The sequence below is a fragment of the Phocoena sinus genome, chromosome 1 (assembly GCF_008692025.1).
Source record: "Phocoena sinus isolate mPhoSin1 chromosome 1, mPhoSin1.pri, whole genome shotgun sequence".
Classification (NCBI taxonomy): domain Eukaryota; kingdom Metazoa; phylum Chordata; class Mammalia; order Artiodactyla; family Phocoenidae; genus Phocoena; species Phocoena sinus.
In genome coordinates, this window is record NC_045763.1 from 162,898,484 (window position 1) to 162,915,408 (window position 16,925).

At 53.8% G+C, this 16,925-nt stretch overlaps 2 protein-coding genes across 4 annotated transcripts; both read left to right on the forward strand.

Moving 5' to 3' along the window:
• Window positions 1–551: 551 nt before the first annotated feature.
• On the forward strand, window positions 552–4,027 carry LOC116765150 (left-right determination factor 2-like). Of its 2 annotated transcripts, XM_032654436.1 has the most exons (5): window positions 552–801; window positions 1,910–1,938; window positions 2,041–2,156; window positions 2,384–2,626; window positions 3,664–4,027. In XM_032654436.1, the coding sequence occupies exons 1-5, from the start codon at window positions 552–554 to the stop codon at window positions 4,025–4,027; spliced, it is 1,002 nt and encodes a 333-aa protein (XP_032510327.1). The 2 variants fall into 2 exon arrangements, with proteins under 2 accessions (XP_032510327.1, XP_032510318.1); XM_032654427.1 differs by having other exon boundaries at window positions 1,910–2,156.
• Window positions 4,028–10,011: 5,984 nt separating this feature from the next.
• On the forward strand, window positions 10,012–14,556 carry PYCR2 (pyrroline-5-carboxylate reductase 2). 2 transcript variants are annotated; one of them, XM_032622078.1, is made up of 8 exons: window positions 10,027–10,251; window positions 10,559–10,629; window positions 11,638–11,817; window positions 11,912–11,984; window positions 12,399–12,547; window positions 12,765–12,857; window positions 13,043–13,206; window positions 13,828–14,556. In XM_032622078.1, exons 1-8 carry the CDS (start codon window positions 10,185–10,187, stop codon window positions 13,991–13,993), a joined length of 963 nt encoding a protein of 320 aa, XP_032477969.1. In that variant the 5' UTR covers window positions 10,027–10,184; the 3' UTR covers window positions 13,994–14,556. The 2 variants fall into 2 exon arrangements, with proteins under 2 accessions (XP_032477960.1, XP_032477969.1); XM_032622069.1 differs by lacking the exons at window positions 11,912–11,984; window positions 12,399–12,547 and having other exon boundaries at window positions 10,012–10,251.
• Window positions 14,557–16,925: the final 2,369 nt, after the last annotated feature.

Consider the following 16,925-nt stretch of genomic DNA (forward strand, 5'->3'; position numbering starts at 1 on the left):
ATGGAGGGAGGCGACTCAAGGGGCTTCTGTGAAAGTGCCCTGAACGGGGCCTGGACCGGAGCAGGCAGGAGTGCAGAACACTTTCCCTCCTTCCTCTCAGTGAGCAAACCTAGACCCAGACTGGCCTGCAGGAAAGAGATTTAAGCAGCCGGCTAATGGGACACTCGTTTCCACAGAATAGGCTCACGTTTTCATAGACTAGGACTGAGGTGGGGTCAGGCAAATTCAATAGGCACTAAAATTATTATTGAGCTGCCAGACAGCAGCGGTCAGAGGCCCCAGGCCCGTGTGGCATCCAGACAGCCCTTTGTGCCCTTTCTAGACAGCCCCCTCCTCGGGGCTCAGGGACCTGTCTGGCCGCTGAACTCCCAGGAGGTCCGAGGGGTGTGACCTCCCTCCCTCCCGGGCTCCCTCCCTCCCACCACCCAGGCCCAGCCCAGGCCTGGCTATAAAGCTGGCCCAGCCTGGCCCTCAGCACACCCAGCTGGGACCCTCCCGGAGCCTCGTCCGGGGACACGTCCGCTCTGCCCCTCCGTCTCCCGAGCAGCACCATGCGGCCCCTCTGGCTCTGCTGGGCGCTCTGGGCGCTGCCCCTGGCCGGCCCCGGGGCGGCCCTGACCGAGGAGCGGGTCCTGGGCAGCCTGCTGCGGCAGCTGCGCCTCAGCGAGGCTCCCGTCCTGGACGAGGCCGATGTGGAGAGGCTGATCATCCCTGCCCACGTGAGGGCCCAGTACGTGACCCTGCTGCAGCGCAGCCACGGGGCCCGCTCCCGGGGGAAGAGGTTCAGCCAGAGCTTCCGAGGTGAGGCCCTCCCTCCCTGCTGCAGCCTGATCCTCGCGGGGTGGGGGTGGGGGTGGGGGGGCTGCTCTGGGGAGGCGATCTGGGGGCGCAGGCTCCACAGGGCGATGAGGAGGGACCGTGGACTGTGAGGAAGGCTGGGCCCGGGCCCCTGGTCTCTGTCTGCACTGAGGGCCCCACCCCTCGGGGCCAGGAGGAGCTGGGCCAAAGCTAAGGCATCAGAGAAGATGAGGATGGAGACGAGAAAGCAGAACCAATGGGAGCGTGTGGGTGTGGCGAGAACCCTGGCACAGTCTTAGGGAGAGGCGTAGAATCAGGGCTTCCGGGTACCGTTTTCACATTGCCACCAGTAGCCTGACCTTGAGCAAATGGTTTTTCTTGTTTGTTTGTTTGTTTGTTTTTGCGGTACGCGGGCCTCTCACTGTTGTGGCCTCTCCCGTTGCGGAGCACAGGCTCCGGACGCGCAGGCTCAGCAGCCGTGGCTCACGGGCCCAGCCGCTCCATGGCATGTGGGATCTTCCCGGACCGGGGCACGAACCCGTGTCCCCTGCATCGGCAGGTGGACTCTCAACCACTGCGCCACCAGGGAAGCCCGAGCAAATGGTTTTAGAATCATCTTTTTGCTTCTCTGTTTGTTCCTCTGGAGCACTGGTGTGACTCTAGCTGACCCATCTCCCAGCGCTGTGAATACTAAAGTGCGTTATTGTGGATGAAAAGGTGTCAGGACAACACTGTAGCGTAACGCCGAGCTATTCAGCTGTCAGGGAGGCAGCCATCCTGAGTCCTATTCAGCCTCTTACCTCCCTGGGCCTGGACTCTCCTTCTCAGTGCCCAGAGCTAGACCCAAGGCCAGGTGCCCCCAGGGGAGGGTTCTGATCTTCAGCATCGCAGCTGAGGTAGCCCTGTCAGCCCTGCCAGCCTTCCCGCTGGGCGGAGATTGTTACAAACAAGGCCCAGACACATAGGGGGATTTTTAGGTAACTGAGCTTGGCCCAGGGAGACAGAACAGGGGCTGGTCTCTCCCTGCCTGGCCACCGCCTCAGTGGCCCTGCCACCCTCAGAGCTCCCCTGGTGCCCGAAGGGGCCCCGCTGACCCCGCTCGTGTCCCCAGAGGTGGCCGGCAGGTTCCTGGTGTCCGAGGTCTCCTCGCACCTGCTGGTGTTCGACATGGAGCAGCGGCTGCCGCCCCACAGCGAGCTGGTGCAGGCCGTGCTGCGCCTCTTCCAGGAGCCGGTCCCCAAGGCCGCGCTCCGCAGACACGAGCGGCTCTTCCCGCGCAGCGACCGCGCCCGGATCACCGTCCAGTGGCTGCACGTCCGCGACGACGGTTCCAACCGCACCTCCCTCATCGACTCCAGGTGGGGAGGTGGCGGCTGGGGTGTGGGGCGGGGGATGAGGAGGGGGACTGGGCCCGGCGCGGGAGGAGGGGTGCCCTGGGGGAGGAGGGGCGGCGCGGGGGGACCCTGGGGGGGAGGGGAGGGGGAGGAGAGGGGAAGGGGAGGGAGAGGCCCCCCCCCCGGGGCCACCCCAGCCGCCCCAGTCCCCACCCCTCAGCGCGGGCCCGTGTCTCCGTGTGGTGTCGCAGGCTGGTGTCCATCCACGAGAGCGGCTGGAAGGCCTTGGACGTGACGGACGCCGTGAACTTCTGGCAGCAGCTGCGCCGGCCCCGGCAGTCGCTGCTGCTGCAGGTGTCGGTGCAGCGGGAGCACCTGGGCCCGCTGGCCTCCAGCGCCCACACGCTGGTCCGCTTCGCCTCGCAGGGGCCGTCGGGCGCCGGGCAGCGGGAGCCCCAGCTGGAGCTGCACACCCTGGACCTCAGGGATTACGGGTAGGTGCAGGGCCAGGACTCTAGTAGACTGGGTGGTCCCGGGCCACGGCGGCGGGGACCAGCTGGGGGGCAGATGCAGATAGCCCCAGGATGCAACTGATTCCCCACTACATGTTAAGAGTTTCTAATGGTAGGAATTTTTATTATTCAAATATTTTATTGAAAATATCTTCAGGGAATTCCCTGGAATCCCAGTGGTTAGAACTCCTCACTTTCACTGTGGGCGGGGGGTGAGGGGGGGTGCAGGTTTAGTCCCTGGTCGGGGAGCTAAGATCCCGTAAGCCAACCAACAGGCAAAAAGAAAACAAACAAAACCAACAACCAAAAACCAAAAAACTTCAGGTATTTTCAACAAGCTTTATGTTGTCATTGATACGTATACATTATTGTAATCATCTCTTTTCACTCTACCCTCTTCCCTGATTAATTCTTTGAAAAATATTAGCATTAGCGGTTACTAGGGTTAAACAGCTTTCCTCTGGCATTGGTGAATTCTTTCTTCTTGGGACAAGTTAGCTCTTTGGAGTGGATGGAGCTGTGTACTAGGGTGATTAATAACAGGGCTTTGGAATCGTACAGCCTGGGTCCATGTACCTTTGCCTTCTACTGCTGCAGGAACTCTGGCATGTCAGTTAACACCTTTGGGTCTCTGTGTCCTCATGTGTAATGGGAATGATACTGGAACCTCTTCAAGGTTCATCTGAGGATGAAATGCAAGTATCATCGGAGATAATATATGTAAAGTACTTAGTTCAGTGCCTAGCATAATAGGAAACCTGTAGTGAACAGTAACTGATTCATAATTTATGTTTTGGATATGTTTATTCATTCACCACTTATCACAAATAGCCAGCGTTTTGAACATAACAAGAGATGGACCATAAGTCTCCCTCCAGATGCCCCACTAAGCCCCGCCCTGGGCTCCCTGACCTCTGTCCTCCCAGCTGACCTCTGCCCTCCCAGCTGACCTCTGCCCTCCCAGCTGACCTCTGCCCCCCCAGCTGACCTCTGACTCTGCCTCTCCTTGCCCCCCACAGAGCTCAGGGAAACTGTGATCCTAAGGCACCAGCGACCGAGGCCACCCGCTGCTGCCGCCGGGAGGTGTACATTGACCTGCAGGGGATGAAGTGGGCTGAGAACTGGGTCCTGGAGCCCCCAGGCTTCCTGGCCTATGAATGTGTGGGCACCTGCCAGCAGCCCCCAGAGCCCCTGACCTTCAGGTGGCCATTTCTGGGGCCGAGACAGTGCATCGCCTCAGAGACGACCTCGCTGCCCATGATTGTCAGCATCCCGGAGGGAGGCAAGCCCAGGCCCCAGGTGGTCAGCTTGCCCAACATGAGGGTGCAGAAGTGCAGCTGTGCCTCGGATGGGGCGCCTGTACCAAGGAAGCTGGAGCCGTAGGTGTGGGGTGCAGCCACGGAGGCTCTGACTAGACACGTGCACAAAGCAGGTCTTGACATAGGTCTTAATTTTCTACTTAGCAAGTTACCCCTGCCCCAATTGAGTGCCCCTATTTTACCTGTCTCGTGTGTCCTTCCATTTCTTGCTCTCCTGTCCGTCACCCACCCTAAGCACTTACATGAGTAATTAATGCAACCCGATTGCAGAGCTGTAGAGGGAAATCCCAGCCTACTTGTTAAAGGATATAGCTGAGCAGGGACAGATTGTCAGCTAGGAGCTTCTGTTCTCTAGCAGATTCTCAACCGAGTATGGGACAACAGACCCTACAATGAGAAGTGCGAAAATAGACTGATTTACTCTATTATATGATGAATTAAAACAAAACAAAAAATCCCTCTGTTTCCCCTAGGTAGGGAGAAGGTCTAAAAAGAAGCCCCATTCACCAAAATGTTGACCTACTCTGGGCTTTTGTACATATACTTGGGTCCCCAGTCCCCTGAGAGAGTGCTAGAAGGGAGGATGAAGGGCTTTAGGCTAGGGGCAGTGGACAGGGTATCAGGATACCTGGTTTCTGGATCTAATAGGGCCATAAACTGTGACCTCAGACAAATGCAGAAGGCTTTGGGCCACCATTTCCTTTTAAAAAGGAGGATTTGGGATTCAGCTCTAGGACTTCATCGCCCTGGGGATCAGACAGCCCTAAACTCACCCGCTCCTCTGCTCCTCCAGAGACAGAGCATTGCCTGTGCATATGTAGGTTATTTCCCCCACTATTTTAGAGAACTTATCACCAGAACCCACATGTATTTACGTGTGTTTTTTTTTAACTTAGCAAAAAGAAAACAATCGAATGTAGATAATCTGCTGAAATAAAAGTGATGTTTCACTCTGTGTCTCTGTATTTAATTTGTAGTGTCCTTGACGTAGGAGAGAGGGAGCAATAATGGGGAATGAGAGCGACATAAGGATCTGAAGAGTGGGCGTGACCAAGATCCCCCAACCCCTAGGTGGCGCTGAAGACTGTAGTAACGGTTTAGATTCTCCTTTTATTTGTAATATTTATATCCCTCCAACTCTCATTCCAAAAATAGTATTGTAAACAATTATTGTATTAGTGGTTCTGGGGACAGGGAAGGCAAGCGAATGTTTACTGAGCATTCACTCTGAACCTGGGACCTATGCTAGGCAACCTCATATACATTATACGACTTAATTCTTGCAACTACTCCTTGAGGTAGGTATTATTATTCCCATTTTTCAGATGAAGAAATCAAGGCTGAGGCAATGCAAATCTATGGGGTAGAGATCAGCATGCCCCATGCTCTGCTGATGACACAGGCATTAGTTAACATGTCATTTGGAAGCCGCCACATCTGGCAACTCCCCTACATTTACCTTTCCCGCTCAACGGGGTTTCCTTATGCCTGACTTATTGAAGTTCATGGATTTTCTATTTTGGCGTACAAAGCTAATTAATAGCAACTGAATAGCAAAGGGGAAAAGGAGCTAGTCTATGGACAGCCAGGACTTGAGGACTTGGCAAGAATATTGTTGGAGATGGGGAGAGAAGATTTGTCTCTGACTTGTAAATGGCTATCTTACCTCCGTAAGACGTCAAAATGAAGAACTGCCACTTGGCATGTTGTGAGTACCAGGGCATACAGTCGCTTTCTCTACAAGAAGGATATCAAAATCATCTAAAGAGTTCTACCAGCTTCTCAGTGATGTATCTGTGGCTCTAAAAGGTCTGTGGACTCCTAACCAGTCACATGCAATCAGTGGCAAGGATGGGCCTGCTCACATCATCCCATGCGAGCTAAAAATACCTAGGAAATCGGCTTCATTTCAAAAAGTAAGGATGTGCTCATCAGCGCAGGGAGACAATGTGGTAGACAAAATGTTCTCCCCAAATACGTCCATGCCCCCCAATCCTTAGAAACTGTGACTGTGTTCTGTTACATGGCAAAGGGACTTCGCAAATGTAATTAAGTTTACAGACCTTAAAACAGAGAGATTGGTTTGGATTGTGCCGATGTACCCGATCTAATCACATGAAAGCAGAGCTCTCTCCAGCTGGAGGCAGGAGAGATGAGGCAGAAGGGGAGGTCAAAGAGATCCAAAGCTTGAGAAGGACTCAATCTGCCATTGCCGCTTTGCAGATGAAAGGGACCATGAGCCAGGGAATGTGAGTAACTTCTAGAAGGTGAGAATGACTCCCAGCTGACAGCCAGTGAGGAAAAGGGACCTCAGTCCTACAGCCACATGGAACCAAATTCTTCCAACAACCTGAATGAGACTGGACGCCGATTTCCCCCCAGAACCTCCAGATAAGAACCCAGATCAGTTGACACCTTGATTCGGCGCACAGAAGCCAGTTGGGCCCACTCAGATTTCTGACCCACAGAATGTGAGATAACTAATCCGTTTTGTTTTAAGCTGCTAACTTTGTGGTGAATTCTTACGGCAGCAGCAGAAAACTAATACAGACAGTGAACCAAATCCCATTAGAAGTGAGCTGTAATTACAATTTTTTTCCACTGAGTAAAGTAACAACATTACAGCTAATTTTGAATGAATTGAAAACTACCCATAATCCCACCATCCTAAAACCAAATTGTTTCAGTTTTTGAATCTCCTGTTCATACACAACCTGACCTGTTTACATACAACAGAAGTACGTACCTGTTTTAAAAAATCAATGTTAAGGGAATTCCCTGGCGGTCCAGTGGTTAGGACTCAGCGCTCTCACTGCCAAGGGCTCCAGGTTCGATCCCTGGTCGGGGAAAAAGCCCGATCCTGCAAGCCGCGTGGCATGGCCAAAAAAAAAAAAGAAAAATCAAGGTTAAGGTGGGCCTTACCGCATATGAAAAAGAGGTGTAGAGTCATATTCCAAAAGAGTCACATTGATTCTCTTTAGGTGGTGGGATTAAAGGCAGTGTTCATTTTTCCATTCCATGATCTAATTTCAAATTGTTCTACAGTAAACATGGATTATTGGTATAAGAACAACAACAGCAAGGCAAATATGCATGCAAAGTGTGACTCCCTGGAGATTCCTATATCGGGAAGGAGTCAAAGGGACTTGCCATTTGACTGGCTGGGAGCAGCTCAGGATTCGCCCTCATTCCCTGAATCATCTCCATTCTTAGGAAGATGAGCCTGCTATCCAGAGACAGACCAGGAAGGATGTCCTGAAGCCTTGAGAGTGAAGACCCTTGACAAGTGAAAGCAGAAATGAAGCACTGTCCACTTTGTTGGGACAGCTGGAGGTGAAGAGGGGGCAGGACCGTGGGGTGGGGGGTGAGAAGGGAGGAAGGGCAGGAACAGCTCAACCCATCTGACTGGTGGATGCGAGGATCAGAGGAGAGGAGTGAGGTGGGCAGTCCTGGAAGCTTAGTGAACTCCCCGTTTCCTTTCTGGACTTCTCTGTCTGTTCAGACGGAATAAAGTGATAGAGTAGGCACCCAAGAAGACAGGTGCCAGAGAAGGAGAGTATATGTCCATGGCAGAATGGCAGCACCAGGCTTCCTGAGGGTATGTCCTAAGTGGCTGGGTGGGGAGGATGGGTCTTTTCTCATCTCATCTCATCTCATCCATCCAACACTTGTACCCAAAGGAACTTCACAGGCATCAAACGTTATGGCCATGGGAGCCACAGCAGGGGCCGCTGCGCAGACAAAATGAGCCTTTAGAGTCAGCAAGGTCATTATAAGAAAATGAAATGGGATTGCCTACAATTAAAATATATATTTAAAACTTTGTATGCATAAACTTTAAACTTTGGGGGTAAAAAAAAAAAAGACCACAAAGTACCACTAAAAATAGCCAGTTTCTGGTCAGGAGTTCACATGTTTAAGCTTAGTCAGGAGGACCAAGTGCTTTGGCTGCTCCCTGTCTTACGTGGCCTGCCCTGGCTGGGAATCAAGCCAGCACTGGGGGCCACCAACTCGGCCTCCTTTCCCAGGCTCTCCAGTCCTCCTCATATTTCACCTCCACTCCTGGAAGCTGAGGCAGGAGTTACCAAGGCAAGCAGGTAAGGGATGGATGTGTGTAAGGGGACTGCAGGTGTGAGATACTGGTGTCTCCTACACCTCACCCCACTCCAACACACACACACTCACGCGCACACACACACTCGGCGCACAACCTTTTTTTTTTTTTTTTTTGCGGTATGCGGGCCTCTCACTGTTGTGGCCTCTCCCGTTGCCGGACGCGCAAGCTCAGCGGCCATGGCTCAAGGGCCCAGCCGCTCTGCGGCACGTGGGATCCTCCCAGACCGGGGCACGAACCCACGCCCCCTGCATCGGCAGGCGGACTCTCAACAACTGCGCCACCAGGGAAGCCCCTGAAGATAAGGACTTTTGTCTGTTTTCTTCGTGGCTGGATCCCCAGAAACCGGCTCAATAAATATATATTGAATGAATTAATAAACCTAATGCTGACCTTTGAGAGCATGGCTAAATTAGTACAATACATCCATTTAATGGAACGCTTAAGTAGTCACTAAAATCTTGTTTTAAATAACTTTTCAGTGACATTGGAAAATATTTATTGTATATCTAGTATAGAAATTTCAAAACTACATGTATATCATTTATTTCCAACGATGGAAAAGGTATGTATGCATACAAAATAATGTGTAAGGAAACACAAAAAAATGTCTGCAGAAAATGATCCTTAGGAAGTATGGCTATGGGTGATTTTGACTTTTACTTTTTTTGTATTTTCTAAATTTTTTCTCAATATACATGTATTACTTTCCTAATCAGAGAAAGTTATAGAAATGTAATTTTGCTTCACAGTAAATATTTGGTCCTCACTTTTCAAAAATTAATTAATTTTTGGCTGCATTGGGTTTTCTTTGCTGCCAAAGGAAGGGGGGTGCTACTCTTCACTGCAGTGCACGAGCTTCTCATTGCTGTGGCTTCAGTAGTTGTGACACGCGGGCTCAGTAGTCGTGGCCCGCGGGCTCTAGGCGCGCGGCTTCAATAGTTGTGGCACACCAGCTTAGTTACTCCGCGGCATGTGGATCTTCCAGGACCAGGGATCCAACCGGCGTCCCCTGCATTGTCAGGTGGATTCTTAACCACTGCAACACCAGGTAAGTCCCTGGTCCTCACTTTTAAGGGTCCAGAAACTCAAGAACCAGGGACGTGTCCTCCTGTACGTGATCAACTGGAGGAACATTGCAGAAAGCCTGGGGGTGGGGTGTGGATTATACGGAAAGGCCTGTAGAAAGACTGAGAGAGGCGGTGGTGAACCAACTGTCTCTCCGGCTGTTCTGAGACGCCTCCCTCTTGAGATGCCATCTCCTTCCTCTGTCACCTGTCCCCCGTAGTACTTATATTTACTACTGATGAAAACGTAAACATCACATTTGTGGAGCGTTTTAAAGCAAGTGGCGGTGGTCGGGGTTACTTTATTCAGGCTCTAAGGAGCCCATCATTTCCTAAACAGAGGAACTGACCCTATTCGCAATCTAGTTAATAAGACCAATCGCGTGAACCACGCAAGTTCAAGTGAGTAACCGCGGCTCCCCCGCTGCCTCCCCGCGCGGGCCGGGAGGGAGCGGGCGGCAGCCGGGGGCCTCCCAGCTCTAACGCGGGCGCACCGAGGCGCCTGGCTCGGAGCCCACAGGTCCCCAAGCTCCTGTCTGAAGCCCCGCCAAGAACGTCACATTCGTCCCCTCAAATCAGCAACCTGGAGAGCTCCTCTTGCCCTCGAGGTGCGGCTCATGGCCAGCACCAAGAATAACATTAGCCACACCTCTGCCCGGCCTCAGCGCTGAGCCCCATGCGACTTCCAACGGCTGGGCTCTCCGGCCCCCAGGGCTGGGGCCCACACGAGGTGGAAATCCCGGCTTCACGCGCCGCGTCCGAGATTCCACCCGCCAATGCCGTGCGCAGGAGGCGGGCACACGGCCTCGTCCCGGCCGAGGATTGGTCGCCCTGGAGGGGCGGGGACACTTGGGCTACTGAGGCGCAGTCGGTGAGTGTGAATGAGGAGGGGTGGCAGGATCCGGCCCGGAAGCTGCGGGCAGCTCCCGGGATTCGGCTCCGGGGCTCTGCGCCCGCTGTGCCCTCCGTTCTCCACTCTTCTTTTAGGGCACCTTTGAGCCGAATTCTGCGGCGGCCCGGCAGACGCAGACCCTGGAACCATGAGCGTGGGCTTCATCGGCGCTGGCCAGCTGGCCTGTGCCCTGGCGCGGGGCTTCACGGCCGCAGGTAAGCGCCTGGAGGCGGGAGGCGGGAGGCGGATGTGCGGACGGTTCCTAGCCTACCCTGTGAACCGCCCTTCACCCCACGAACGTGAATGAATGAAGAAAGGGGAATTTGTGTCTGCTGGGGGAGGGGAAACTCCTCTTAAGCAGCAAGAGAGTCATGCCCGCGTAAGGGATTGAGCGGGGAGAAGGACACTAGCAGCCGTCTCCACAACGGTCAGAACGTCGTGGGTTTTGACTCTGCTTTCCCAGGGAAAGCATGGGAACCGGGTGGGCCATGATCCCCAGTTGAAAAGTCCTGTCTTCTCCAGGCATCCTGTCGGCTCACAAGATAATAGCCAGCTCCCCGGACATGGACCTACCCACAGTGTCCGCGCTCAGGGTAGGTGGGGCGGGGGGGTAACTGGGGAAGAGGGTGAAGGCCCAGGAGAAGGATGGCCTGATGAGCTGAGCCCCTGTGCTGGTCCATGGTCGGCGCTGACCTACCCACCAGGAGCATAATCCTTCACCTTCCATGGGGCAGCTCAGGGTGGTGGGAGCACCCAGGCAGACAGACTTGGGTTCAATCCAGATACTGGGGTGGTTAGAAGGTTAGTTGAGGTTTTATGTATGGAAAGCACCTGGCGCATAGTAGGTATCCAATAAAATACTCACCTTTCTTCATCCACTGGCTAAGTGGCCTTACGGTCCTCGGCTACTCTGAGACTCAGTTTCCTCATTTATAAAATGGAGACCACAATAGCCACTTAGCTGAATTATTCTGAGGCATAAAAGAGCGTGTTGGGAAAGAACCTGGCAGGTTAGTTGTTCCTCTGTCTAAAAAAACAATATCCCAAGTCTTCACCCCAAACCTGAGCAGTGTGGGAGAGGATGTCTAATGAGGCGGGCGACAGGCAGTCTGTGCCTGGGATGGCTGATGTTACCAGCACTGGAGGGCCCTGGTTCTCCATATGGAGTCTTAGAGAGATGGGTGTCCTCCAGCCCACCCCTGGACCACACAGGGACCGCACTCTGATGAACAAGTGTCTGGAGTTGGAATACGGCCTCGCTTCCGACCATTGGGCACTACTAGCATTTCACCTTTCCCTTTGCCACTTTCCAGCCATGGAGACTTCTTACCTGGCAGAGGGGTGCCTTGGGTGCCAGAGAAGTGGGGATGGGGGACAGCTATTTCCTGGTTGCCAGGGGGAAGCATGTCCGCGTCCAGCACCTATGCTCACTTGCCGGGTAGCAACATCGGAAAACTGTGCCGGTGGCGGTAGGGGCAGACAGACCCTGAGGGGCTGGGGCAGGGAATTCCAGGCTTGTTGGGGGGTTCAGCTGCTCCTTGGGAGTTCCTGGGCCTAGTGAGGCCGCTGCACACCGTGAGCCCAGTGGTCTCCTCCCACAGAAGATGGCTGTGAACCTGACCCGGAGTAATAAGGAGACGGTGAGGCACAGTGACGTCCTGTTCCTAGCCGTGAAGCCACACATCATCCCCTTCATCCTGGACGAGATCGGGGCCGACGTCCAGGCCAGGCACATTGTGGTCTCCTGCGCGGCAGGTGTCACCATCAGCTCTGTCGAGAAGGTGCCCATCTCGGCCCTGGCGGTCCTGTGTGAGGGGAGGAGGGGTGGGTGCTAGTGGGCCTGGCCACTCACTCGGCCCTCTGCCTCAACCCCAGAAGCTGATGGCATTCCAGCCGGCCCCCAAGGTGATCCGCTGCACGACCAACACGCCCGTGGTGGTGCGAGAGGGCGGACAGTGTACCCCGCGGGCGCCCACGCCCTGGTGGGGGATGGGGTGGTGCGAGAGAGCGGACAGTGTACGCCGCGGGCGCCCACGCCCTGGTGGGGGATGGGGTGGTGCGAGAGGGCGCGACAGTGTACGCCGCGGGCGCCCACGCCCTGGTGGGGGATGGGGTGGTGCGACAGGGCGGACAGTGTACGCCGCGGGCGCCCACGCCCTGGTGGGGGATGGGGTGGTGCGAGAGGGCGGACAGTGTACGCCGCGGGCGCCCACGCCCTGGTGGGGGATGGGGTGGTGCGAGAGGGCGGACAGTGTACGCCTCGGGCGCCCACGCCCTGGTGGGGGATGGGGTGGTGCGAGAAGGCGCGACAGTGTACGCCGCGGGCGCCCACGCCCTGGTGGGGGATGGGGTGGTGCGAGAGGGCGGACAATGTACGCCTCGGGCGCCCACGCCCTGGTGGGGGATGGGCAGCTCCTGGAGCAGCTCATGAGCAGCGTGGGCTTCTGCACTGAGGTGGAGGAGGACCTGATTGACGCCGTCACAGGGCTCAGCGGCAGCGGGCCTGCCTATGTGAGGCCCTCATATACTTACGCAGCCTTCTGGGGACCCAGGGGCGCAAGGTGGGCTGCGAGGCAGGCCTGGGCTGGGGGTGTCACGCACCTCTGGGGCAAGGCAGGCTGGTGGAGGCGGTCAACCCTTGGAGCTAGTTCCAGTTATCAGGAAAAGTAGACTCTAGGGCGTGCTCCTGAGCGCCTGCTGCCCCAGGGCTCAGTGAGTGTCTCCACAGGCGTTCATGGCCCTGGACGCGTTGGCCGACGGTGGGGTGAAGATGGGCCTGCCGAGGCGCCTGGCTGTCCGACTGGGGGCCCAGGCCTTGCTGGTCAGTATCTTCCGCCTGCGTGTTCTGGACCACAGTGTGGGGATGGGGTTCTTAGGGGTCACTGGGCTGGGGCAGGGCTTGGCTGGGAAGCTGGGATAAGGATTGGGGAGGAGCAGTGGGTGTGGAGAAGCTCATCTCAAGGGGCACCAGCAGTTTTCTGCTCTAATGCTTCCTTCCTGCCCTAGGGGGCTGCCAAGATGCTGCTGGACTCAGAGCAGCATCCGGGCCAGCTCAAGGACAATGTCTGCTCCCCTGGGGGGGCCACCATCCACGCCCTGCACGTCCTAGAGAGCGGGGGCTTCTGCTCCCTGCTCATCAACGCAGTTGAGGCCTCCTGCATCCAAACACGGTGGATCTCTCTCCTCCTCTGCCCAGGCCCTCTACTCCCAGCCAGCCCCAGTATGGGCTGCACACCGTCTTGCAGAATCTGCCATCTTTGGTCCCATTACCAATGCTGGAGTCTGTGCTCTGTTTTGTTTTGTTTTTAATTTATTATTATTTTTTTAATTTTTAAAATTTATTTATTTTTATGTGCTCTCTTAATAGCCACGATTTATTAGACTTTGTTAGGTAAGGGTTTGTAGGCCTTCATTTAATTCTCACACAGTTCTGATAGCTGGGGTTAGCTTGATTTACAGATGAGGAAGTCGAGGCTTAGAGATACAGCTCTCCCAAGGTCAAACAGCTAGTAAGTGATGGAGGCAGGATTCTACCTCCAGTCTTTGACCTCCAGTCCTGTGATTTTTCCACACTCTCTCTCCCCATCTGATCACAGATAACACATAAAGCTCTGCATCTATGTAGTAACCCCTACTTAGTTAAATAGCACTTCTAGGAAGCTTAGGGGAGTTTTTGGTTTGGGGTTCTAAGTTTGGCTGGTACCAGGTCAACAAGGGTTGGGGGTTAAGTGGATGGGGAAGCCTCGTGCAGCTCTGGCTCCTCCTTCAACCTCTTGGGGCTTTGTCTGCAGAGAGCTGCAGTCCATGGCCGACCAAGAAAAGATCTCCCCAGCTGCCCTCAAGAAGACCCTCCTGGACAGAGTGAAGCTGGACTCGCGCACAGTGACCTCACTGACCCCCTCCAGCTCAGGGAAGCTCCTCACAAGAAGCCCAGTCCCAGGAGGCAAAAGAGACTAAGGCAGCCTCGGTCTGCCCTTCTCTCTGTGACCGGAGCCCTCGGATGAGGGACGCTGTGCAGTGCAGGGGTAGGCTCAGTCAGTCTTCAGGTCCTTGTGATAAAACCTCCTCAAGTCTGTTCAGACCAAGCAGCACTAGTTTCCCCTCCTGTCTCCGGTTAGAAGGTGCTCTGAAGGGGTGGTGGATGCTGGAAACCAGATGCAGCCCTGCACACCTCACACGGTTACAGGAGAGAGAGGCTGGCACTCCAGTCAGAGCCCCAGCTCCAGAGGGAGGTCTGGAGACCTTCAGCTGATGATCCCTTCAACTGGGGTCCTCCGGCTGGAGCCCAAGGCAGGGTCAGTTTGTTGCCAAGTCAAGGAGGTAAGAGGTACAAAACATGACAAGAGCTTTTCTCTGAGTCGGTGAATGGAAAAGAAGAGAGTGACTTAGAATGATCACAGTTAATCAGAAATGCACCTATTAGACTTCTGTTTAACTCTTGCTTCCGAGTTATACCATTGAAAGTGTGTTATTCAGTGCTGCTAAGCTTAGCTGCTTTAATAAAGCTTTATTTTTTATTACCCTGCTTTTCTTATGCTTTATCTTAAGTCATCATTCTAGAGAACTCAAGGCCCTCCCCAGGTGCTCCAGCTTCGGGAGAGTACTGCCTAAAGGCAAGAAGTAGGGATGAGAGGAAATAAGGTGCCAGGCCCTGAGAGCTGTAATGACACCCTGCTCCAGCCCGGCCCCTAGGGTCAGGGTCAGGGTCAGGAGATTGTGTTCTAGGATGGGCCAAAGCTCAGGGCAAAGAAGAGCCAAGTGGCCTTGGTGGGGGGCTGGCCGCAGCCCAGACACAAAGGAGGAAGCTGCCTGCTTGTAGTGGGCCGGGCGCTACATCGGATCCAGACAGGTCCCCTCCGAGGGAGGAACTATTCTTTTTCTGACTTCATAGAGGATGCTGAGGCCTGAAGGGGATAAGCAGCTTACTCCATTTGAGTTGTGGATCAGTCGTGGTGCTGTCCACACAGCCGGACTGAGCCCGGAGGTTCCCCTTGCAGGCCGTGTCCCTGGTGCTTGTCCCCACCAGCTCCTGCCTGGGGCACTGGCTTCAACATCAGCTCTGAGTTCACATCTTAGTTCCCACCGCTTTTAACTAGGCGACCTTGGAGAAGGTACTGAATATCTTGGACCTTAAGGTTTCATCCCTAGAAATATGGAGGTCACGCTTCATCCAAAGGTTCTGGTGGGTATGAAATGAGATCGTGTGGAGTTGCTCAGCAGAACATCGAGAACATGTGGACCCTTGTGCCAGTGGAGCTCATCCTTCACCCTCCCCTGAGGAGGGAGGGCAGCTGGGCCCCAACTCCAGCGTACTCCTAGGGGGCCAAAGTGACAACGAGTACGACAGTACTAAAAGCTGTCATCTTTAAGCCCTCCTTATATGGCAGCCCCTTTGCAAACCCTCTACATAAAGTTTCATGGCCTTAGGAGCTGGGTATAATTAAGAGTAAGAGGTTAAGTAAGTGGCCCGAAAAGATGATAGACATTTCACCAAAGAAGATTTACAAATGGCTAATGAGATGCTCGACATCATTAGTTATGAGGGAAATGCAAACCAAAACCCAGTGAGATACCACTTCACACCCACTAGTGTGACTTCTAGTTAAAAATAAAAAGGATAATAACGAATGTTGCAAGGATGTGGAGAAGTTAGAACCCTTGTGTATTGCTGGTAGGGGTGTAAAATGGTGCAGCAACTCTGGAAAACAGTCTGGTAGTTCTTCAAAAGGTTAAACAGTTGCCGTATGACCAGGCAATTCTACTCGTAGATACCTACCCGAGAGAGGTAAGAACAGATGTCCACACGAAAACTTGCTCATGGTTCTTTGTGGCAGCGTTACTCAAAATAGCCAAGAAGTGAAAACAACCCAAATGCTGAAAAACTGGTGAAGGGATAAAATGTGTTATACCCACACAATGGATATTATTCCAGTAATAAAAAGGAAGTAGTGACACATGGTACAACATACGAACCCCAAAAACATCATGTTAAGGAAGTTGCTTGCAGAAGGCCACAAATTATATGATTTCATTTACATGAAATGTCCAGAAAATGCAACTCTACAGAGATAGACTGGTTGCCTAGGGCTGGGGTGGGAATGGGACGAGGACAGGGTTTCTTCTGGAGTGATGAAGTGATTTAAAATCAGATTATGGCAATGGTTGCACAACTCTGGACATAGTCATTGAATCGTAAACTTAAAATGCATGAATTTTAGGGTATGTAAGTTACACTTCATAAAACTTTTAAAAAAGGGGCTTCCCTGATGGTGCAGTGGTTGAGTGGCCTGCCAATGCAGGGGACATGGGTTCGAACCCTGGTCTGGGAAGATCCCACATGCTGCGGAGTAACTGGGCCCATGAGCCACAACTACTGAGCCTGCGCGTCTGGAGCCTGTGCTCTGCAACAAGAGGCCGCTATAGTGAGAGGCCCACGCACCGCGATGAAGAGTGGCGTCCGCTCGCCGCAGCTAGAGAAAGCCCTCGCACAGAAACGAAGACCCAACACAGCCAAAAATAAATTAATTAATTAATTTTTTTTAAAAAACTTAAAAAAAAGGAAATAGGCAGTTCCCTGTGGCATAGTGGTTACGATTCCGGGCTTTCACTGCTGTGGCCCGAGTTCAGTCCCTGGTTTAATTAGCTAGGAAGTGGTACCAGGACTCAAATCCAAGTCTGATACCAAATTCTGTCCTTTCTGCACCCAGCCTGCTGGCAAGCTGTCTTAGGTGACAGGAGACTGCCCTTCATCTCCTCTCCTCCGCCCCCCTGCAAGGCCACCTCCTTCCCAGGCCTAAATCCACCAACATACATTTACTGAGGACCTACTAACTGCTAGGCCCTGGCTCATGCTTTGGTGTGTAGGGTCCACCTGGCTCAGGTGAGTCCA